We start from the raw sequence: 26,180 nt of genomic DNA on the forward strand, positions 1-26,180 counted from the left end.
CACACTCCCATATTATTATTTCAATGTATGAAACTTTCGAAAATCTGGACAACTTGCGGAAATAATAACAATTTCTTGTTATACAGAATACAACATTCACAGGGTCAGTCAATCATGACCATTTACTTCAGTTTTGTTAACATAATACCTGAACCTTTATTTTGATATACAAAGGTTTCCAAACATTTTTCTAAACAATGTTATGTCCGGTGAAGTGGATAAGCGTCCATAGCAACCGAGTTATTGACCAAAAAGTCATGTAGTTTTTTAAGTATGAACAGGGGATAAACTGTATCCTAGTACATTTGCTTGGAGACATTGTATGACCATTAAGAGTCATGATCGGGTGATGACCTAATACTGTCATGTTATCTATCATCCAGTTCAGTTTAATACCTGTTTCTGTGTCAGCTATGTCCGCAGGATAGCCATGTGGGCAGTGTTTACAGTTAGGACATGGCTACTTCATAAGTTTCAAAGGTAATATTACAAAGCTTCTGATTCTTACACTGAAAACCTCTTAAGCTTTGTAGAACTAGGGTTATCGCATTTTCCTAGGCCTGAACATGGAGAAAACTGTATCTTACTGCAAGTGCTTGCAGACATCGCTTCATCAGTGGTGTTATTTGTTCTCTTGTATATATGTTAATGTAGATTGTAAAACGTTCTCTTTTAATGCAAAGTGCATAGATAATTAGGTGTTAATTCTTAGGCGCCAAATAATTTGAAAGTTATTATTATCATTAATACTGACATGTAATCCATCATCCAATAAAGCTCAGTGGCAGATCCAGAATTCTATTAAAAAAGGAAATAATAAACAAACAAACAAACTACAGTTACAAACATTTGAGGGGGTGATGTGAAGCAATCGGATCGTTGTCTCATTCTCATGACTTTAATACGTCACGTGCGTGGGTTCGAGTACTGCGCTGAGCAGACCAAAAATGCAAAAAGCAATTGTCGCCGCATCTCTCTCTTTCTCTCTGCATCTCACTCTTTCTCTCCCTCTCTATCCTCTTTCCCCTTTTTCTCTTCTTCCCCTCTGCTCCTCTCCTTCTAAGCGCGCTCCTCCCGTCTGTTCTTGATGCAGGCTTAGGTTCAGGGGATAACACTCCGTTCATCATAGGCTACATAGCCCTTTGAAGACTAACAACAGAAGAAGGACAACATACAATTACATCTACATCTTCATTAGATAATAATAATGATAATCACAATAATAATAATGATAATATTAATAATAATGATAATATGTAACATACGTTATAAAGCGCTTAATAATAAGTTTCTAAGCAAATAAGATCTTTGTTTACTGTTGGTTTAGGGCTTATTGGTGCAATTTCAGGACAGCACACTTAACTGAATGCAACATTGAATATTTTTGATGGTGTTATCAGAGAATAGATTTTCACATCCACACTTTCCAACCAAATTCAATTAATACTTTCGAGGCTATCACAGACCATTTCATATCAGTCATATGGCACAAAAATTGACACCTCCATAGTGAATGTTCTATTGAGATCAGAAACAGGAAATTAAATGGATTACATGCTAGTATTCAAATGGTTTTTATCAATTTCCTTTGTACATGCCCTTTCCCTCAATGAAACACGTTCTGTCTGTGACTTGATCTTTTACATTATAGCATAAACCTTGCTTGATTTTAACAAATGAATAAATGAAATGTATTTTTGACCATTTGTGAAACAAAATATAAAACATATTCACAGGGTATAACAAAACTAAATGGCAATGGAAGACCACAAGACAGCCCAAATAGCTAATGAAATTGTGGTTCCCTGATATGTCACAATACATGCAATATATTTCAACGCTACTTAAAATGCATACAAACTAGGATCTTATATTCCATAACAAATTGAATGAGCAAAGTTATATATATATCTTGCAAATGGAATGTATATTTAGAATTGTATGGAATTCCTTGTGAAGAGAAATCATTGTGAATCTAAAGACATAACAAATTTTATTACCAATATACTATAAGATTTACACAAATACTTACACATTATTTCACTCACGCTTTACTTTTCACACGTAATAAGAATTACAAGGATTTCCAACTACTTGTAGAGTGAATGTCTTGAAGTGCCCCAAATCAATATGAAATGGTTAAGTAGTGTATCAATCAAAGTTAAGATACCGCAAGGACCGTTTGTCCCAGATACAATTGACAAGATACTGAATGTGCCTCTTGCTCCAATCCCCCATGGTTCAATTTACGTGATATTCACAAGGTGGCATTTGTGCATTTTAATGACTTTCATGTATTTTCTCTCATCAAAGATCGGTCTCTGAAGCATGCGATGGCACACACACATTAGGGCACAGAGTTGTCGTTGAATGTGAGAGTGATACATCATATAGATCCTGCGGGAAGTGTTGATGAAGATGAATGCTTGACATTTCTAACTTTGTCTCCTAACTAACAGACAGTGAGGTCAAAATTAACACGATTACCTCACACATTACTCGCTTGCTCGTTCTCTCTCTCTCTCTTGTTCTCTCTCTCTCCCTCCCACCCCTCTCTCTCCCACCCTTTCCCTCTCTCTCTCTCTCCTCCCCCTCACTCTCCTCCCCCTCACTCTCTCCTCCCTCTTCTCTATCTATCTGTCTGTCTGTATCAGTCTCAATCTCTCATGATCCACCTTTAAAAATGTTTCTTTTCACATTCGCATTGCTTACCACCCTTTTTCTTTATTTCTTCTCTTCACATCTTTTTTCTTCTCGTCTCTCCCATTCTTACATCACTCTTTTCAAGTCTCTTGTTTTGTATTATCACATGTATCTTTACCCTACTTCAAATGCATTCTCTCCAATTTCCTTCATATCATTTTTTTGTATTTTCCAATCACTTTAATTGCACAGGTTTAAAAAAAAATGTACTGTTCATTCCTCTGTTTTTCTCTTTAATCTAAAATTACATTTTAGTCTTATCATTTCATTGTAGGCTTTCTTTAATAGACCTATTTTTCACCCTGTGTTCTCTCTCTCCTTTCTCAGTTGTTCTCTTTAATGTGAATTGAAATCTATTCTCATGTCTTTCATTTGCTGTTTTGATCTCTTCTATCTCATTTGAATCTCTCTGCCTCTCTCTGCCTCTCTCTGTATCTCTCTCTCTCTCTCTTTCTCTGTATCTCTCTCCCCCTCTCTCTCTGCATCTCTCTCCCCCCTCTCTCTCTGCACCTCACTCTTTCTCTCCCTCTCTATCATCTTCCCCCTTTCTCTCTTCTTCCCCTCTGCTTCTCTCCTTCTAAATTGGAGTCCTCTTCACATCTCCTCACTTTGATTTATCTTTTAGTTTCATGTATTTCTCCTTCTCTTTCAATATACCTGTGTTTCCCTCTTGTCTTCTTGTCCAATGGTCTAATTATCTTCTTTCCACCCTCCTTTTCTCATTATTACAGTTCCCCCTTTCTTTCTCATCCATCATTTCTGTCTCGACAGCATTTCTCACCAGACACCCTTTCTCTTATCCTCTCCGCTTTTCTCTCTCTGTCTCCCCTTTTCTCTTTCCATCTCCCCTTTTCTCAATTGTTTTCTGATGCTCATCTTGAAGTGTGACCAATTTCCGCTGAATGCCAGCATAATATATCATTACCATGGCGATTGCTGTCATGATGAGAATTCACACCCCTAGAGCAAAGCTTTAACTTCAGCACATGTATGTTACTATCAACTGTTTTATCGAAAAACTTCTATGCAGGGTGTCTAAACATATAGCAACTGAGAATATGTTCCTGCTCCGTCTCCATGAGAGCCTAAACAACCCTCACAATTTAATCATTCCTCATTGAAATCTAGATATATAACAGTTTAACAAAAATGTGTATTCTGAATTGTGTAAAAAGAGATCATCATCTTGATGAGGGAAGTCACTTTCTATAGCCAATCTTAACTAAAGAACTCCTGATCACTTTGCAAGTTGACTTCATTCTCTACCTCATTGCGTTTGGTCACGAAAAAGTTATACCAGCATTTAGGTATTCTTTTCCATCTCAATCTTGATGATCTTATCTCAGAGTACACTACACCCCCCCCCCCAAAAAAAAGAACTCATCCAATGACAGCATTACACTTTTGAGTTTGATTGCTAAAACTCTTCAAACTCCTCTCCAGCTTTATTAAAAAGGAAACAACCAGCATGTTAGAGAAAAGCTTTTCAAGAGTTTCATCATGGAAGAGAAGGTTGAAAAAGTCAAGGGATGGTTTGCAGAGCTGTTATCCACAAGATCTCACGACACTTTAGCCCCCTGCCCTTTTCACCCTTAATTTTGAAGTAATGCAACGAGCCATCAAAGTGCAGACACCTTTCTTTCTGTGCTACAAACTCCAAGATGGAAATGAATTCTTGTAGGATTCCCTCTGATTACTGGGTTCTGCAAATAACTGGGAGTTTATACCTTCTCGTCTTCGAATCGTAATGACCAACAGACCCTCTGGACCCTGCCGGACGTCTAGCTAGCGGCTTTCCGTCACATGATTGCAACGTTGGTTACAGCTTGGCTGGGCAACAAGTGTAATGTCAACAGTGACTGCCCGGCCGGCTGTCTCTGCAGGCTACTGGGGATTATTACGCTTTATTCAAGCTTTTCTGATCCGTTTTGCGATAGATGCTGATTCTGAGATGTCCGACATGGATGACGGCCCATGGATTATTACATGGTCACATGCATGGCCTTTAGGCGTTACTGCCCTTACAACAATATTCAGAATGAACACTGTAGCATGGGTGCCTTTAATTGTGAAATACCTTTGTGGAATGAAAACCGCAACGTCATTCAAAGTTAACTCATGTGAGCCAATCGTGGGGACATTCTAACCACACAATCACCCCGCAGATATCTTACATATCGCTTCTCATTACCACGGAAACTTTAATAGGGGGGAAAGATGTGAATGATGGAGCAAGATTTCCAGAAATGAATACATATTAGACCCCTGTTACACATGCGTCGGCTTTTAAAGCGGGCCCCGGAGGCGGCCTCACACCGGCAATTTGAAGCCGCCTCGAGATCACCAAACCCCTGTTACACATGATCTCGGGCCCGCAATTTTGCGTCTACACATAGGCCGGCCTCACGTCGCCTTTTCACGAGCTGATGTTGGGGCGGACTCCAGAAAGACAGAAAGAGAAAGTGATAGAATGATAAAAACAAAGAATAACATAAGAGAAGGTAATAGAAGGGAGAAACAAAGAATAACATAAGGAAAGACAGAAAGAGAAAGTGATAGAATGATAAAAACAAAGAATAAGATAAGGAAAGACAGAAAAAGAGAGTGATAGAATGATAAAAACAAAGAATAACATAAGAGAAGATGAAAGAAGGAAGAAACAAAGAATAACATAAGGAAAGACAGAAAGAGAAAGTGATAGAATGATAAACACAAAGAATAACATAAGGAAAGACAGAAAGAGAAGGTTATAGAAGGAAGAAACAAAGAATAACATAAGGAAAGACAGAAAGAGAAAGCGATAGAATGATAAAAACAAAGAATAACATAAGGAAAGACAGAAAGAAAAAAGGATAGAATGATAAAAACATTTCACATAAGGAAAGACAGAAAGAGAAAGTGATAGAATGATAAAAACAAAGAATAACATAAGGAAAGACAGAAAGAGAGAGTGATAGAATGATAAAAACAAAGAATACAGGTTACGTCACTTCCGCTTATAAGCCGGCCCGAGTCCACTTTTGGTGTTACACATACCGATTGCGGGACTGAGGCCGGCCTCAAACCACATCCCGAGGTGGACTGAGTCCACCTGGCCTCAGTCCGGCTTTTCGAAAAAAGTTGGTGTTACACATACGTCGAGCCGACTCCGGGGCCGGCCTCAGTCCACTTTCAGACGTATGTGTAACAGGGGTCTTAGTTACACATGCAAAGGATGAACTGCCAAAAAGGCATTATCTCTCTTCTAAAATGACCCAACTTAATATCATTCTTGAACCAGTTTTTTAATATTATGTCATTCGAAGGATATCACAAGTTTATATATTGAAACTGCATTAAAACATGTAAATGCAACTAGCATGTAGACTAGTCAAGGCACTGGTGTAAAAGTGAGTGAGCACATAGATAAGTAAACTCAGTGTGAACTCTGCATTCAAGGAGCTACCTGTGAGCAGTTTGGTTTCAATTTCAATATTCTTGAGACAAGTCGAGATGGAAAAGAGATGTAAACCACAAGCAACTGAAACCGCTTTAGAAACACCTCCAGCTACAAATAAGGGCCATTCTTGAGTGATCTTTGGGTAAAACATCAGTGCTCATCACTGCACTCAGCTTCACCCCCCCCCCTTCATCATGAAGCCACAACTCCATCTAATCCCCCCTCCCCCCGTTCAGACATCCCAAATTAATCAATCACATAACTAAACCGTCGTCTACCTGGTAGCTTGAATTTTAGGTAAAAAATGAAGCGCTAAGCAGAGGGGCGTCAGCACTAAATCGCCTCAAACTTTTATAAAACTGACTTATTTCCGAGAAAAAAATTGTGGCCGTGTTCTACTATAACATTTCTATTAGTCTTTTAAGTTTTAAACCAATTTTTGGGACAGAAAGCACTTTAAATATAAAACAAATCTTTAAATGCAAATAATTCAAAAAGTAGTTTTTTGAGTCATTTGTGCGCTAATGCCCTTCTCCCAATTGGGCGACGATATATTCTAGCCTGAATGGATAATGAAACATGGTTTTGCAAAACAAAATCATTATTATTATTGAAATCATAATTTTATCACAAAAAGGTAGCACAAAATTGTCAAGATATGGAGCTGGTACATACATGTACCATCTCGGTGAGCTTAACTTGTATGTAAAAAACAACAACAACCTTTTAAAAAACAAACAACACAAACTACATGTATTATGCATTTTGTATTCTAGAGGCGTCTTTTTGGGCCATTATATTTCCCTAAGCTACCTCATACAACGTTTCTTTATACGATGTTGTTAACCAGTGTGAACACTCCTTCTTTATGCAAGTTTTGTTAAAATTACCTCAGTCTGAACAGGGCCTGAACAGTGAGGGTATGGGGCTTGTGCCATGGAGTGTAAATAAAAGATGCCTGTTAATTTTTCATGCATTCTCCACGGGCTGTCCCTCGGTCATTCAACCCACAAAAAACCAAGATCTATTTTGGTCTCCCTTATCTGGGTCGCACAAAAATGATGCTCCTAGGGAGTAGTATTGTGTTGTTACAGGGCTGTTCTCACTTGTACAAGTAATCACGATGAAGCACCTGTAAATTTCTGAATGAGTATCAATTTCAGAATCGCTCCCTAATTGCTTTCTTGAATATTAACTGAAAGTAATCAGATACTTGGATTAAAATGTAAGTATGAAATAACAATTCCCTTGAGTAAAGCATTCCTGTATCAATACCTGATTCTTTTACCGTACTTTTCAATTTTCAAATAACTGATCAAAGTGATTTGCTTTACAGTGTGATATTCATCCAGCCATTAGAGTGTTGCCCCCCCCCTTCCACTTTCATGGAGAAAGGCATCCAATGGCGTATCTATTTTTTTATTATTTAAAAAAAAAGTGTTTCGCCACCCTCTATATTCTATCAGGAAGAGAAGGAAAACTGATGAACCATCAAACTTTTCTTTTAGGTTTTTTGCCTCACCTCCACATCCACTTCAAGGAGAGAAAGCAACCAATGGCCAAAGTAATGATTTTCACAAAGGATATTGACCCCACCCTTTTCACTTGCGGCTTTTGGTAGATTTTTATACCACGCGTGTACCTCATGTCTTGCATGACTGACTGACTCACTTTCTAGATGCCCCCATTTCTAGCGCTCTCAGGTTTAGCCAAGTATAATTTCTTGCGTAGCCCCATTTCTGGAAATGCTTGCATCGAGATATGCCACGCATCACAGGCTCTGAAAATGTGACATCAACGAGGCATTAGAGGATATTGCCCGAGACAAATTTCCTCATGCATGAATGCATCATGAGATTATCTTATCAAGTGGGAAGAACGATGAGTTTTTATCTCAAATATTTGTACACTCTTTGGTTGTTTAGGCATCCATACCAGCCAGGCGTATTCTCAATATCTATACTCATTTCACCGCTGAAGCATAATTAATGACATCAAAATATTTTTCATCAGCATGATGCATTTTAGCTCTTTATACTCTTTAGCTCACTGCATCGGCTGATCGTCCAGTTTAATTTAGAAAAATTCTACACAGTAATTTGTACTTACGATATGGGTAGTAAGAAAAGGCACTTCCAGTACAAAATTGCTTGTTTAGAGCTAGAGCTAGAGAGGTACTAACTTTGTATGAAAGTATATGATTTAATACCCTTCTCAACTCTCAACATACATACTGCATTTTTCTTTCTTACCTGTCGGCTGCGGAAGCTGACACAGTAACTGCACGCTCTGACAACCACGTTCAATGGAGTACTCTTCAAATTGGCAATTGGAGAGGTGGGTGCTATTGTCTCTACAATGAAAGTTCTCATAAAGGATTGGATAGGTATCCTTGTCCAGCGGAGTGACAAGTTCTGAATGTGAAGCCAGTGCTGCACCTGGGTAGCCCATTTGCCTGCAGACGATGTGAGCTTCGGTGATCGTCCAGGTGTTGTTGCAGACTGTACCCCAGGAACCTTGATAGAAGATGACCAGGAGACCAGCATTAGCAACATGGCCGTTGACGAGTTTGGCTGAGAAATCTGAAAGAGAGAAGAAAGAACGGTTCAATATCACAAACAAATATGCACTGTACAATCAAATAAATGATCAAAGATGAAGTGTAGAGAAAATGGAGAGAATATTCAAAGAGTCGTGAAGATTCAAATCATACAACAAATAAAGCTGCAAGTAGAAAGTTCACTGGTTTTACAAGTGAATGAGAAAAAGAGAAGATATTAAGATATTACTACATAAATTTAAGGAACAAAGAAAATAAATAGAAAAGAAAAAGAATAGAGAGAGAGAGAGGGGGTTGGAAAAAGAGAGAAAGAAAAATGAATATCGATTGGGACAAATACAGATGACCAAGGAAGATTGACGGTTTCAATTTAAAATCAAATGATAACAAAGCTAAAACATACTTGTGATGCAATATCAATCCTGTGTGATATGAATAGAGCTAGGATAGGAGTAACAAACACCATGTGAAATATACTTGCAGATATTAATGGCCATGGCTGTGTTTATTTGCTTCATACATGCATGATCAAAATTATCAAAAGGATCAAAACACTTAATGATGAGCACTTGCTTGATCCTCTCGCATTTGTTTCTGAAAACATTTTGGAACAGTTCAAGGCACACCACAAACTTTAATCTCACTTGCCAATGTAAAAATGATCATCCCTAACCTCATCTGCTGAATAAAACATCAACCCCAATATTGACTCTCCCAAGGTCATGCAAAAACCACTCTGACATTGTACTACAGAATGTCAGAGGAAACTTGAGATGACACTTTTTATTTCCCAACAGACAATCTTGGAATGCAACAACTCAAATGACACGAACGTGGTCGCCTTCCGTCGGCAGGAAAGCAAAGTCACGTCTGAAACTTCGTCAATCAATTTGGAGGTAACTCCCCTGATGTCTCCCCCCCCCCCAGTCCCAAGTGCTAATCAAGGTCATGAAAGTATTAAGGAGAGAGCCACATTGATATGGAAATATTGTGAGATTATGTTCATCTTTTCAACAAACATACATAGAGGTGTCGTGGATGAGTAGATACGTCGCCGGACTGTCGATCACAAGGTCCGCGGTTCGAGTCCCGCGGTGGCACTAATGTCCTTTGGCAAGACATTGATCTACATTTGCCACTCTCCACCCAGGTGTTAAATAGGTACCAGTAGGAAGGAATTCCTTGAAATGCTGTGAGCGTCGAAATCGGCAGCCTAGCATAGCCGGGTAATGTTTGAGCGCCTTGAGGACCTTGCAAGGTCGATACGAGCGCTATATAAGAATCCAATGTTATTATTATTATTATTTCATTCTTAAGACCAGGCTGGATTTTCAATGTGCTAGCATTAAAATGTGTCATCTGAAGTTTCCTTTGACGTTCTGTAGTGCAATGTGAGAGTGGTTTTAAGTGACCTTGGACTCTGGAGTGGTAATATCATGATTGTGATTCATGTTTTATGCAGCAGATGAGGTTAAAGATTATCATCTTACAGTGTGAAGTGAGATTACAGTTTTTCATTTGTATTGTATTAAAATACACAACAACATTAAAGTTCACTGCTTTTTATTTTGCTAAACATGCTTATGATAAAAGCAGTTTACAAATCAATCAAATTATGAATACATTGACAAGTCATCCAGACAGTTCATCTACTGATATGTCTGCCCTTCAAGTAGTCAATGAATGTTTGATCTATTATGCAAACAATATGAACTTAAGCTCTTCCCCGTAGAAGCATGACACGGGCCACTATCACCCACTATTATCCACTCATCACTTAAGTTGCATGCACTCAGTGTGTAATGACATCTGTATGGTCATCTAAGTCAACATCTAACTGAGATAGCTACTCTCACATGCTCAATTTCTGATAATCGTCACCTTTCCACGAAGGTAGTCTGGACATTTTTGCATTTTCTCCCATGTTTGGGGTTAAACCTGCATCCAATGACAATTGAATCTTACTGATCTATTGGACCCCGTTCTCACTCACTTCGTTGGAGCGCTCTGGAGCGCTCTAACTAAGACCCGCTCCTCAGGAGCGGTTCTTAGGTGAGTGAGAACGCTCAAAGTGGTCCAGGAAGCGGACTTCTGGACCGCTCCAGAAGTCCACCTTCCGAGGTGGTCTTGAGGAGCGGGTCTTATTAAGAGCGCTCCAGAGCGCTCTAACGTGCAATGTGCACGGAAGCGTACTTTGAGCGGAAGTGAGCTAGTGACGTTCCGTGCGAAACATGTAGTACGGTACATACGGTTTGTATTCCGCGCGCGAAAAAATTGACCCGCCTACCTGAGCTGCCATAGCAACAAGTCCACTTTGACTCGTGGAGCGGTTTGAGCCATAAAAACTGCTCGGAGTGTGAACGCTCGCAAACCGTTCCTCAAGACCCGTTCCTCTGGAGCGGTCTGGAGCGGTCTAACTAAGACCACTTTCAAAGTGAGTGAGAACGGGGTCTTGGTTAACTACTTTTACAAAACAGAAACAGTAGTTGTTTCCACATTCTTATTTCTTAGCAGCCAGCAGTGAAGAATCAAAACTTATCGCTTAATGAAAATTTACTTGCTAAATGTATTTGCACCAAATTTGGCAGTTCAATCCTCTCACAAATTTTCTTTTAAACATTTGTTGTCACTTGGCTTCCCTCTCATTTATATAAGACAGTATGAATTATTTCCATTGTGATTTTGTACCACTTCATACCACATATATTTTCTTTAAGATTAGTTTGATTCTTCCATAAAATCTTCTCCAAAATTCTTTTTCTCTTTCCTCAATCAATTTTTATAAATATATCTTTTTAAAGTACAGTTTGTTCTATCCATGTCTCATATTATCCTATATTTCTCTAGAATCCTTTTGATCTATTAATCTTGTCTTTCATTTCAAATCAATAGTTTCATAAGTATCAATAGTTTCATAAGTGTCAATATTTCCCACTTATCATTCTAAATCCTTCTCATAGATAATCTTTCCCTGTCAGAAGTGTTTTTCCTTTCTAATACCTATTTTAAGATTTAGATCTTATCCATTGCACTCATCCATTGTTCTTCACAAATCCCCCTCTCTTGATTACATAAGTAATGTTATCAAGGGGGTTTCTCTCTAGCTTTCCACGTTCTCTCTCTCTCTCTCTCTCTCTCTCTCTCTCTCTCTTTCTCCTTCTCATGCCCCCCCTCTCTCTCTTCTTCTCTCTCCCTCTCTTTCCCCCATCATTTCTTATTCATATTTTGTCTTAACAGTTCACCGGCACTTTCCCTTTTATCATTTCTTATTTATGCTTTCATCAAAATTGCCCTGTCCTGCCCTCTCTTTCATCTTTCTTATTTATATTTAATTTAAAGAGCGTTTTTAAAACTTGTTCAACTTTCTCTGTCCTCTGCAACCCCTCCTCATTTGATCCATGCATTTCCCACCTCTCTCTCCCCCCCCTTCTCTTATTCTCTCTTTATCTCTTTATCTCTTTCTCAACCTCTCTCTATATTTTTGTATCCTTTTCTCTCTTCTCCTCTATCAAAAATTATTTCCTCAAAATAGTCTAATTACATCAGGGAGCCAACAAAAATCAAATTATAACAATTCCCTCATTCCGTTGGCTGGGCAAATTCTAAAAGAGCATCAAATTACACCATGAATAATTCGGCTTTATGTTATTAGTCCATGTGTACAACACAATTACTGATGAACTTCTATGCAAAACCAGTAGCAGCATCAGAAAAGGGGGATAGACCAAGAGATTGGATAGACCCATATAAAGGTTCTCCTATAGTCAGCATCTAACATGAAGGACAATCTCCTAAAATGAAATGGGGAACTTCACTCAAAATGTATTTACACTAATGTATGGCTCAAGAATAGAGTAGAAACATTGTCCCAAAGAACACAGAAATGTGTCTGTTTTTTGCGCTAGAAGGATGTTTTAAAACATACTTTAACACAGAGTGAACACCTTTCAGGTGATAAACAGATGAATTGCAATGAAATTTTCATTTTCATTTGAAACTCAAATAGATAATGGGGGAAGGGGATTCATCTGGAGAGCATTTCAATCTTTTATGCATAACATCATACACAGGGGGGGGGGGGAGATTAGAATATATCCATATAAAGTTAAACATCAGCATCCAACTAACAGACTCAGTTAAAATAAACATATGCCACAAACTGCTGATAAACTTTAAGTTCCAACATGATATTTCTTTTAGCGTTCTCTCTTAAATATGTCTGCATGTCTTAGATTGAATTCAATCACGTTGACTTAACTTCAATTAGACTAGAATCAAATCAAAGTGAATTGAAGTGAATAAAATTGAATTAAAAAGTAATGGACAAATTGAACTGAAATGAATTACGTGAACGTAGTCATGACAAGTTCTTGTAGTTTGACACTAGTGAGAATGCCCTTTCAGTATATATGGGTTGCTCACAATGGGGAGAAAAGTCAGTGAACAAACAATTTCAATTTGATGGCCTTTGACTCTCTAGAGGCAGGATGGTGTGGATTCTTGCTCCTATTCTTACAGGACACATTTAATTGAATGATGGACATTCACTGCTCTCATTAAATCATTCCTCTTTTCTCTGCCCTCCTCTTTCTCTCACCCTCTTTCTTGACCCTTTTCTCTATTATCTATTTGTATCTTTCTATTTCATTTCCCTCTTTCATGCATGCCTCCTATGTCACTTTAATGAAATTAATTATAAAACCTCAGTTTTCATGTCATCACTTTACTTGCTTTATACTCTGCCCTTTGCCCTCCCCATCTCTGTTTCTGTTTCTCTCTCCGTCTATCTGGCTAACCTCCATTATCTCTTTGTTTGTTCCTTTCTATTTCGTATCATTCATTCATTCTTGTTCACTATTTCACCCCAAATTCAATGACGATATCTGTCCACCCTCGGTTTCACATTCTCTTGTTTCTTTCTATTCATGTTTCTATTTACCTCTTTCTGTATTACCCCCCCCCCCTCTCCCTATGTCTGTCACTTGAACAGACAAAATTGTCATCAAATTACTGACCAATCATCATATCCCCCCTCTCACTTCTCACTTACTTTAGCCTACCTATTCCGAAATGCTAAATATTTTATTCTCCAAACCCCCCTCTCTCTCTTTCCGTGTTTATCTTTCTCACTCTCTCCTCCATTCTCTCTCTATCTCTTTTTTTTTTTTTTTCAAATTCAAATTTCTCTCTCTCTCTCTCCATCTCTCTGAATTAACACCAAGATGTAGTGACTCTTTATATTGGATATACATTTAGAAATGTTATTTCCAAGCAGGATTTCATATACACATTTTCCCCATGACATTTTTCAAGATACATAAACTATATAACTTTCCCAATAATATTTAATTACATATTCTAAAATGTTATATTCCTTCTAGGATTATCACTCCTAACATGTTGGTACTTTGATTCTCCAAGATCAAATTCATGCAAACTTTTTTCTTCATATATCATTCATCAACTTTTAAGTCAGTTATATAGCTTTGCTCCTTATTCCACACATACACCATTTCTCCTAATTCAAATTTTGAACAAACAACTTTAACTTTTGAACTCCAGTTTTCAACACTATGGAAATAAATACAAGACAGACAAAGGGATAAAAAGCATAACGAAGTTGATGGGAGGCAACATCTTGAAATTGCTTGCAACTAAAGGTATTGGGTATTGCACTCTGGGGAAATCAATATCAATGTTTTCCACTCTATATGTGTGACTGATCGCATCCACATTCACATTTTCTTCATTAGAACATGGCCTAAAAGATCAACGTTGCCATCGCATTCAAAGACACATTGTAGGTGAGACTAAAAATAATCATTGGTCCACTGGAGTTTTAAGATAAACGAACTTTAATAATAGGCCTAATGTTTATACTGTTTATCTTTCGCTTTATGAATATATATTGCATTCATGACTTGTATGAAATTGCCAAATAAATAATAACAATAATAATAATAATTTCACTGTAAAAAAAACAAAAATGCATTTTAAAATAAATATTACATTTTGCTCATGATTTTTAGATATGTAGCCAACAAGAGAGCCTATTAGCTTCCTCCCAAAACTAAATCATCATTTGGGGGTAAATAGAAAAAGAAATCGATTTTTATTTCACAATTTGAAGGGATAAAACCAAAAGTTACTGTCCTGGCGTATTCATATGTTGGACTGAATTTTTTTTTCTTTTTTCGGTATAGCTGCTGAGCAGCTGCAGAGGTAAAATTGAGATGTTTTGACCAAACTGTAACTTGGTCTTATACTAATAATATAATGTAATGACTGATGCCTACAACTATCAAAATGATGAACATCATTTAATGCTCAGATCAACCAAAGCATAGCAATTTATGTGTTATGAATCTTAACATTTAGGAATATAATGGACAATTGGAGCATAAGCATTTTGAAGAAGAAAAAAACCCCACCCCATCCCCTTATAAGCTGAGTGATGATCTTTTATCATATCGGAAGCCTTCTCAGTATACTATGTAAAATCAGCCACTGAACTCCTTCTTTAAAAGAAAAGAAAGTTGTCTCTTTAGCGCCAGAAGGGTATTAACCCCTTATCTATGCAGTTGTTTTCTTGATTATACTGCTGTCAGGAACAGCTCAGATAGATTTTCTGTCAAAGCCTAAAGCTAGTCAAATAGTACCTAATCAGAAGATGACAATGTGAGAAGAAAATAATAATAAAGAATATAATCCTGTCTAAAGCAGAATAAAGAAATCTAGGAAAGATTGTCGAAAAAAGTGATTAAAAGTTGAAGATCCAAACCAAACTTTGACACATGATCAATTCACCCTGGTTCAGTAGACCCACCATGTACAGGATGATTGAAGTACAAAGTGATAAAAAGTTAGACATCAAACTCCAAATTTGATACATGATCCCAAAATGGTACATCCGCTATGCATGCCGACTGCCGAGCTCAATCTAGGGTAGGACGCCGGGACACCCAACGTCTCATCAAAATGCACACCACGTGCTGACGAGGGTAATATACTTGACCGGGTAATGGCCTTGTCCGAACCCGACACTGGCTTGTCGAACCGGGTTGGCTTCCATAATGGGACATTCGGTACAAAATCAATAGAAGCGAAATCGACGGGCGCAATTCTGATTTACCTCGGCTCACACCTCGGCAGACGATGCACACCGTCTCCGCGATCGATCCCAACGAAAAGAGAGAAAGTTTACCGCTGCCGATCGGGAAATACAAGTCCTCGGTGGCAGCGGTGGCCACACTTGCAAACCTGAGAGCGCTGGTGCTCAAAACTGTTTGCAAGACTCAGAATCAATATATCACAAGACATTCTCTTTCCTTTGAATGTTGACAGTTTGAGGGCACATGGACAAAACACCCACATCAGAAAACATTCTCTGGGAGCTAGACTAGAGTTGGAGAGAGTTCTGGCATGAAGTGAGTAATCTGTCAAGCCAAGGAGCTTCTTGATCAAACTCTTAAGAAAAGAAATGTGTAGGAGAGGCCAGAGGCACAGGTCACCCTGACTTTGTGGTTGAAACCCACACTGACATGCAGAGTGAGACGGAGAAAGGGCTACTTTAAAACTTTCCTGAAACTGTTTTGAAGCAAGAAACTTTCCTGAAATGATACTTTCCTATTGCAAATTGTGGAAATTTAACATAGCCAAAACACTCAAAGAATATTGAAGAAAAAAATTGTGCTGTGATTCACTGATTTTGTTGCATGAAACTTTTGCTAGTTTATTGGATATGACAGCTTTGGCATCACAATAGGAAAACTTTTTTAAAAAAGGCAATTTTATTGTGCAACTGGGATTTTGATATCAAGCCATCTTTGACAGCAAATGTTTGAGAATGGTACACAATGTACCACTGGGAAGCAAAAACCCTGAAATATTCATCACCATCACTATTCAAATCACTTCTCAACTTCAAGGAATGACCTCCTAGGACACATGTAAAGTTGATAAAATGAATTTAAAAAAAATCAGATCAATACATTTTCAGAGTAATGTCATATTTCAAGAAACATGATGTGCAAAGTAAACTATGATGATCGTTCCCTGTCCTAGTTCCCAATTTCCTGTGGAAATTGTTTTTCAAAAAGAGCTGTGAGGAGAATGGCAAGGAGGGAAACCGGAGATTGCATCTACTCTAAAAGACCTTTCTGGGTGCTTTCCCGTCAAAGAAGTTGATGGAGAAAGTTGCATCAGGACCATTATCCCTCAGAACATAATAGGAAAGAGAGTGCTAGGAAGGAAGATAGGTTAATCTATGAAATGATGGAGAAAGAACTGGGATAAAGATACAGACAGGTTGAAGGTACCCCAGGGGGAGAGAAAGAGAGAGAGAGGAGAGAGAGTGGAGAGAGGAGAGAAAGAGAAGAGAGAGGGAAGAGAGAGAGAGAGAGAGAGAGAGAGAGAGAGAGAGAGAGAGAGAGAGAGAAACAGACTCACACCCTTGAAAAAAGTATACCCTGAAAAAACAAAACCGAGAATTATTGATGTTTTAACATAACTTAATCACAATAATAATTGATAAATGAAACATATTTGGAAAGCTTAGATCCTCCTCTTTCACGGATGAGTGATTAAAATGAATTTGAAAAGAGGAAACCAAATAACCCAAAATTATGGAAATGCAAGCACTACTTTTTCATTCCTTGCTCATTTTTCCTGATTGAGGTGTCATATGAAAAGGCAGAAACTCAACTTTCTAGAAATGTGATTTTCTTTTTGAAATTCAGATACTGTCAGCCAAATGACTTTTGGGTTTCCTCTGTTAAAATTGACTTTAATCACTTATGCTTGAAATATGCATCATATGAGTTGCATCAAATGAAAGAGGAGGATCTAAGCTTTCCAAATTTGTTTCATTTATTAATTATAAATGTGACTAAGTTATGACAAAACATCGATAATTCCTGATTTCATTTTTTCTGGGACGCACTGTATATCACTCCTCTATAAGTTTACTTATAATCCTGACAGCGTACAAGACAAGACAAAATCAGGCAATTCATACACACAATACGTTTTAAACATGATTACAAAACTGAACATCTATCAGCTATTTGTTTGCAAAAGTAAGTTGTTAAACAAATAATATATATAACAATCAAACTTCTCGTTAAAAATAACCTATTTTGATTCGTAGCAAATGTTATTGTTCCTTATTTGCAACAACGCTTCAGACTGAACATGAGAACAACATCAAGGACAAAATTGTATCGATTTTCTTTACAAAAATCATCCATTTGAAATGAGACCCTTTTACCTCGGATGTTCATCTGTAAATTTAGTATGAAGTCACGTTTTTAATCTTTTATCAGTGCAACCCTCAGCCCGGCACAAAAATAAAATCTTCTATTCATCAAAAGAGCTATATGATACATACATTGGACGAGCTCGATATCACATTAAAGCGTTTCATTTTCTTTTCGCTGAGAATAGCAGGAAGATTTTCTTGCAATTGCATTAAAGGTAACCTTCAGCCAATGTTTTGTATAACTGGTCTTTTGTTTGAAAAATCAGTGGAACTCCATCAACAGAAATCTCTGACATTCAGTTGTGATTTCTTGATTTGTATTTTGAGTTCCATAAGGGCTTATCTCCTTATTCAGAGGAAATGCTACTATTCCATTTCACAAATTTCTCAAAAATAAGTGCATTTTTAAGACAATTAGAGCAAAACCTGCATATGATAACTGATTGAGGGAATATAAAAAAGAAGCTTTTAAAAGCAGGCATTCTATAAACTTATTCTAGAAAAATGAAAAAGATTTCTGTTATTTAAAACAGGTGAATAATGGTTCACTTTTGAATTGTCTGTTTGGAGCCAGAAGGATATTAACTCATATATCTTAACACAGACTTTAACATTCGCCCCCATAATAGCAGAGACACTTATCATATACCATATAACAATATAACATATTTTAAAGAGAGAAATATTGTTTAAAGTGGATACATGCCCCCCATCTCATCTTACATTATCACCATCAGAGGAGTCATTCATGCAAAATCTAATAAGCATACTATTTGAAAACCAGAAACTTTTGCATGCATGAAGTATTCCTGATTTTTATTTATATTTCTGAAGTTTATGCCGCAAAATACCTGAAATCGCACTCGACCAACATTAAAGTTTTGTTTCCTCCTGTGAAATGGCCGTCCTTGAAAATTCACTAAGTTGTTATCCAAAGGTTGACATCTCAAGTGCTTTAAATCTAATGGAAAAGGTGCTATGTATATATGTATGACTTTTATTATTATTTATAGAGCTGTATCCTTATTTACAGTGGGTTACTAAGGATGGTAAGACAAAATAATGATGTTCTAAATCATATAAAATGTTCTAAATCATATAAAAATGTTCTAAATCATATAAAAATACATTTATGAAGTCTTAGATCTCTAAGATCACCAGTTGAAAACAATGTACACGCTTTATTGCCGTTGGGTGTGCCATCAATATTCAGTTCACATAGTTTTCAGACAGGGTTTAAAGGCTGCTTTCATGTACGTGTACAATAAAGATAATGATAGTTATAATTATAATCATAACCATGACTCATGTATAAATATAAGTATAAGTATAAGTATAAGTATAACCCTTTCCATAACCATAATCATAACAATCATAACTATAACTATACCAATATATATTTCTATATACCATAACCATAACTAACAATATATTGTTCCTAAATCAGTCTCCTAAAGTTATATGGAAAATGTTTTGGATGTTGCAGGTTCCCTTACTTATTTATGCTTATCATACTTTTTATCAAAACAGCACCAATCTTTTTTTTCTTCTAAGATATCAGGTATCACAATACCAATAGCCTATCTAATGTATTTTCCAAATAAACTTAGAAGATCAATAGATCAATCATTTTGAAATACATTTAGGTCAAACAGGACAAGCTGTTTAAAGCTATATGTTACATTAGTCTTGGTCACATTTCAATCACCCCCACCCTCCCCCCCCCCCACCCCCCCAACAAAAACTGCAAATGGTTGACTTTGGTCACCAAGCCTCTCTTTTATTGAAATGTGTTTACATCGAGCCTACATTGGCCTCTGAGACTTGTCCATAATTCTATAGATAATCCTATAATAAAGAAATTGCCTACAGGGAAATTTGTAAAAATGTCTGTGATCATGTCATATTTGTTTGCTTAGCACTGCAGCTGAAATAAATGCCTCACCCAAGTAAAGCAGGGTGTCTCTTTAGAAAGGTCATTTGTCCCTATAAAGGCCGTTTATGATCTATAACTTGATCTCCATTTCATCAGGTACAAATAGAATTCTATTCAGTTCAATTCAATTCATTTTTTCTTGGTTGACTATATATCTTTAAAAAAGAAAGTCACTGTTTAATTTATTAAAATCCCTGATGATTTTTTGTTGTCTGAGAAACCTACACGGTACCATTTAAAGGCATCCTTTATCAATGTTAAATCTGAGATGCACGGCCCTACGTGTTATCAGTGTCTGTGATATGGTGTAATATTGAAGCCATAAAAAAATGCGCTTCAAAATGATCAAGAAGTGCCTCAAAAAAGTAAAAATCTTTGAGTGACTGGTTTTACCATACTCGTTTTCCCCAATAGACTGTAGTGTTATGAAAACCGTTTGGCAAACGGCTCTCAAAATTTGTAATTCCAAACATAATTATCTTGATAATCAGACGATCGGCCTGTAAAAGTCATTGGGTTCCTGACTAACCTAAAGGGTTATAATTATCATTGCAGCATGAGCTAAATCCAGGATTTTGTTTCAGAATCTGAGACAAAGTTACCGGATCCCTTTAAGTTTTGAAAAATGATTTATCGGCCCCAACCATGATAAAATACAATGTCATAGATTGGTGGAAATACCTTCATGAAGTTCCCTTCACAAATCACTTTCATTATGGTGATGTCTATAATTTCAGAGTTGCTTGTAATGCAGTATACAGAATCCTTATCATTTTCATTGAAAATGAACATTCCTTATTCCCCTAACTAAATATGGATTACCTTTCATAAACATTCAAGGATATTTTGTTACAATAGAATTCATAAACAACTACTTTCAACTTCCAAGTACTGATAAAAATGCCAAAACTACCTTTGATTTATATCAGTGATTTGAATCAATGAAATGGATAACCCTCATATCATGATGTTCGTAAGCAAAATAGTATATGTCATGAACTTATATTACATCAGTCTATGGAGACTCAACTAATTACACATTATGAAACGATGGATTGTTTAACTGTATACTATCGGTATCGGTCTTCTGCATTCTCCCCCTTTTCTTTCTTTTCAAATACGATTAATTGTACTATTGATTATTTATATTTATTTATTTGCGAATTAATACTTGTATTACTTATCATTATATTGCTAAAATGTATTCATTGTTATGTTTGTTATTGTTTATGGAAAAATTCAGAAATAAAACTTGAAACTGAAACTGAAACTTGGGGCGTTCATTCATTGAACCTTATATTGCAGAAACGAAAATAATCAAACTGTAGGTAAAAAGTTGATGAAGCCTGTTACAAATAACACTCTTTGCATGACCAAGTGGAGATACATGCTTCTTCTTCTCGCTCCGAGTGATCCAAGGAGACACAGGAAGACATACGAGAATGGAGAGACAAGATAAATTTACTTTATTTTTTAAAGAGGAAGCACGAGCGAAGTAACCTTGTTTGTCCAAATCGATTCTTCTCGTTTTAACCCGCATTTTTGTTCTGCAACGCGCAGCCATGATTTATGAGCTCATTGTTTGATCGTGTTCAGGTAGTGACTGTTAAAGGGCAATCCAACCCTTGTAGTAAGGTCACTTGTATGAAGGCAGAAAAATTAGAGAAACAGAATGGCAAAAGTTTAAAATAAATCAGACCAAAGCTATGAATGTTTGAAATATGAGATCACTTAGTCTAAGCGTATCTGAAATTAATATTTTGGTCAGGGGATTGTGACTTGGTCACGGATTGCGATGGTTGGCAATAAAAAACAATGCTGATTATGCTAAAACTAGTGATTAAAAATAATTGTTAGATTTTTCAGATTTAAATGAATTAAAAAGAAGAAAAAATCACTACGCATGGTGACGTAACCATATCTGGTGACGTAACCATATCTCTGGGGCCTGCATGGGGCGTCTTTTCAACATTAAAGGCAAGCTGAACTGCTATCAATTTCTTTTAGAAGTCAATCAAAAATATTTATAATTTCAGTATACAATGTTATATCATACAATTAGTTGGAGAGAAATAGGTATCAAATTGGCAGCACATAGTCAAAAGAGTAAATTCATTTAATGATATAAATGCTTATTATTTTGATTCATTATAAGCTTCGTTTCCATACAGTTTCATGTACAAATAATACTTCCTCCAATGTCTGCAAAGGGTTAAAAAAAAATACTGCATTTGCCATTTTGAGGAGTATACAGAGCCTAGCCATTCAGGCAAATTAAATTTCTGTTCCGGAATGAGTAAGACGTACCTTACAAGAAAGAATGAATGGTCTTTAATCCATTTGCAATCGATGCAATACCCTGACTAACAACACATATGGGGTAACATTGCCCAAGACATCTTTGCTTATACTTGTTTTCGGTTCTCAATTGCCTCGTGTTCTAGTTCTATGTTAGGATAAATTCTACATTGCGCTGATGCATCAGAAAATCAATCACCTGATCCATCACCCTTTGGGGAGAACTCATGAGAATATCTAACTTGAAATGACAAAGAAACACACCAGGGTGATTACATGCTACTATTATGTCGAAAAGTAAAGACAGTTAATCTCTGGTTGCAAGTCACAACCTTAGGCAGATATATCATGTATAATGTCAGTCATATGTGAGACCAATTTAATAACATGAAGGATTATCTTTTGCTCGAAGGATTTACAGAAAGAAGATCTATAAGAGTTTAAATATAATGTACAATGCATGCTGTCTTCTTTGCTAATTTAACCCTTTTGCTGTCTCAGATGCTTTAAACAGATTTACAGAGAAGATGCCTTTTTCCCTTAAAACGATACACTTTGCATGTTTTCTAAACAAAAACCGCTATTTTCAAAGAAAACACATTAAAACCAAGAAGAATAATCTGATACAATCAACAGAAATGCAAAACCATGATATCAGAAACGTAAACAAAAATGTGAAGTACCACAGCTCTTTTTCTGTTCACATTTGGTATGCATACACCACTAATGCCACAAGTACCGGTATCTAAATATTAAGGAGAAAACCACACAAGAACTAAGCACATTTTAAAGTCTGATTCTCTATCTCTCAATATCAAAAGTTGTTTTTCTCAAACGCCCACTCAACATTCCCTTCAAATTCATCGCAAATATTGCTGTCTTTATTGATGGACAAATGCGAATCTAGGCTAAAGGGGAGCTAGATATGTTTGTGTTCTATGTGCATGTTAAAAGTCAAGCATCTATGAATTGCAGATTTATACTTCTACAAATTGCTCATTTGACAATACATAAACAAAAGAAGCAAAGTTGGAGAATAGGGCCAGTCCCCCTCCCCCTTTGGCCATGGAATTATTTATAGGGAGCATTTTTCATATGACATAACTTTTCTGTCAACATAAGGATAACAGTCTTTTCATTTTCAAACAAAATAATTTATACATTTCTTCTCAAATCGGAAAAAAAAAATGGTTTGAGATAAACTGAATGTTGAAAGCTGTTATAAAATAAGCATGTATCAGACAGAAAAAAATGAAAGATGAGGAAAATATTTATGCTTCAAATGTGCAGTATCTTTAGTAGAGTTTGATGATGTGCATAAACTAGTGCTGTAGCCGAACCACCGAACCGAACGGAAGTTCGCCGAACATGGCACTTCCGAACCGAACCGAACCGAACGCAAAGGCCTGGTTCGGATGTTCGGCAGAAAAATGAAAACGTTTTTGCAAGGTAATTAACTTGTCATTTTGTACCTAATTTTCATGTCATGATTGCTCATCTTATATTTACTTTTTTCCCATTTTCCGCCTTTGTGATTTATGTCTATCCAGTGGTGGGCGCGACTACACTGGCGCCATTTAAATCCCAAATCCTGACCACGCTACGTCGCGATCGCAAGCCAAAAACAAGAATACATGTGCGTGATCGAAACAAGTTCAGCTCAAACCCATTCAACAACAAATTTTTTTTTTTTAATTGTAACAATATTGGACAAATTTTACAATATAAATAATGAAATAAATATATATTATAGTAAATAGGGATTTCATATTTTTCCTATTGAAAATATAAACTTATAAAAACAGTTATTGATGAGCCTGAGTCTCTATTCAAGATGGCAGCTTTTATAACTCTAACATTAGACAACAACCGTCTAGGAAAATCTTTTAAAAATATCATTTATAGACAAATTGAAAACATGATTCTTTTAAAATTGAAAATAAAACACGATTCAAGACGGAAATACGAATGTAAGTAGTACTTTTCTTCACAAATAATTACGTTTAGAGCAGTTTTTTAATGTGAAATTCGTGTTGGTCGGAGGCAGTGTGCAGAAGTGCTCCGTGCTGGTCGGGCCCGGTAGGCCGGCCGGCCCGCCCAGTGCCGACCGCCGTGGCTATAACGCTGCTTGCTATTATATTACCGAACCCCGAACCGAACCAAGTTCGGGTGAAAAATTGCCGAACTCTGCCGAACCGAACCAAACACGAACATAGCGTCTCACTTACAGCACTAGCATAAACTAGGAAATAAATGTGATATCTCTCTGCCCACTTATTGTATGCAAAACTTGAGGAAGACACAAAGACAAATATATAAGAAGAAGAAATTAAAAAACATTAGAGTCTGTGAAAAACATTCCTGAAAAAAAGAACCATTCCGTTACCTGTTGAATATGATTTGGTTTTTTTGTACAACATACACTTTTGATTTACTCCAGTCCAAGTTTTCTAGGGCTTAGTATACGATAAGAAGAAAACATGACAGAATAAAAAAAACGGCTTATAGAGGAAAGTAATAATGAGAAGTGCCTACCTTCTATAGGCTCAGGTGTGTTGACAATGGTCGCTACGACATCACCTACAAGCAACATCAAACAGATGGCTACGACTCGAAGAACAAACCAAGATCTCTTCCATCTTTTCCACCTCTTTCTTCCCGATCCTACCATCATCATCATCTCCATCATTTCCATCGCCTCCATGTTTGCCGTTGGTCAATCGTATTATCAGCAAACTCTGATCTCTAAAGAAATGGCCGGACTGGAGATTGTGGTAATTCCATGCTGAATTTTGGCGCGGTGGTCAGTCCAGTGCACACAACTCAGCAGCCAGCGTTGACAGAGCGTTTCATCGCTTGCATCTGAACGAGAGAGGAGAATGGAACGCGTTGCTGAACGTCTCGTGGAGATTCTCAGACCAGCGAGGGATGGAGAGAAAACAGGCTTTGTTTGCAGAGTTTCTTGTTTTACTTTCACCCCCGTTCTCTCATTCTCACGTTGAGGTGTGGAATGATTCAATGTTGTTTGGTTTCGCGCTGTCTCAATCTGTCATCAAATCTGGCACATCCAACGACACGACATTTAGAGAATGCTGGATATTTCCTCCTCAAGCTTCCCATAAACATGCAGTGAAAGTCAGAAGCTATAGTGTATGCACCACGACTCAGCAGCTGATCACAGATCGTGTATCTAGATGACCAACACCATGTTCCTGTGACATCACATGAATGTTTCAATCTTTTCTCTGTATCCTACTGCTACATCCAATAAATTAACCCACACTTACAGGGGTCTATGATTTCTAAATGGCAGCAGGCACACGTCTCGCTTCCCCACCATCACCTGCGGAGCAGGAATAGTGGAGGCACAATCTGCGAGGGAGGGAAGAGCCGATGACACGAGACACCTGCTGCTGATGAGGATTTTATCTTGTTTCTGCGGCGTGAAGAGTCAGGTTACAGCACGCCACCACTCGCTGCCAAGCAGAGGTGTTATACGCTCCTCTCTCTCCTCATCGTCCGTCGTAGTATGATCACCGAGCGGCCTGGAATGCCATCAGTTTACGAGATTGAGATGTAGGTTGTAATCTCTGCCATGGGTGGGAAACACAAGCTCTTTGTACTTTCTTCCCTCTGGATGGGCTCGGGATGATGCAGAGATGAGTTTTATATCTGAGGGGGAGAATAAACAGTGGAAAGCCAGTCATTAGAGAGAGTGTGGAAGCAATGCGGCTTGGAGTGACACATTGTCAAAAAGTTGCATGGAAAATCAAGAAGGAATAGTTTACTGACTGGAAGGTGGGAGGATTAATGTTTCAATGAAGATAGCAGATTCCAGACAAGCCTTGAAGTGTACGGTTGTCAGAGGGTAAAACAGGAGGCAGGGAACCTTGATAGATGGCACACAAAAAGATTCCCTGAGAGAAGGGTTGTGTATGCAAGAAGCTGGTAAAAACAAAGAAGTGTTTATAGGTGAAAAGAGGAG

The 26,180-nt window shown here is 37.3% G+C and overlaps 1 protein-coding gene across 1 annotated transcript in view; it reads right to left on the reverse strand.

The window, feature by feature from the left end:
* Positions 1–25,862, reverse strand: part of LOC579151 (deleted in malignant brain tumors 1 protein) — a 38,528-nt gene extending 12,666 nt beyond the window's left edge. Inside the window, exons 1-2 of the mRNA XM_030977884.1 lie at positions 24,731–25,862; positions 8,395–8,724 (exon numbers count right to left, since the gene is read on the reverse strand). Of these exons, the coding sequence (XP_030833744.1) occupies positions 8,395–8,724; positions 24,731–24,899 (499 nt within the window). The 5' untranslated portion in view covers positions 24,900–25,862. The remainder of the gene's footprint in view (positions 1–8,394; positions 8,725–24,730) is intronic.
* Positions 25,863–26,180: the final 318 nt, after the last annotated feature.

This window comes from Strongylocentrotus purpuratus, unplaced genomic scaffold, assembly GCF_000002235.5.
Source record: "Strongylocentrotus purpuratus isolate Spur 01 unplaced genomic scaffold, Spur_5.0 spur5_contig_810, whole genome shotgun sequence".
NCBI classification, from domain to species: domain Eukaryota; kingdom Metazoa; phylum Echinodermata; class Echinoidea; order Camarodonta; family Strongylocentrotidae; genus Strongylocentrotus; species Strongylocentrotus purpuratus.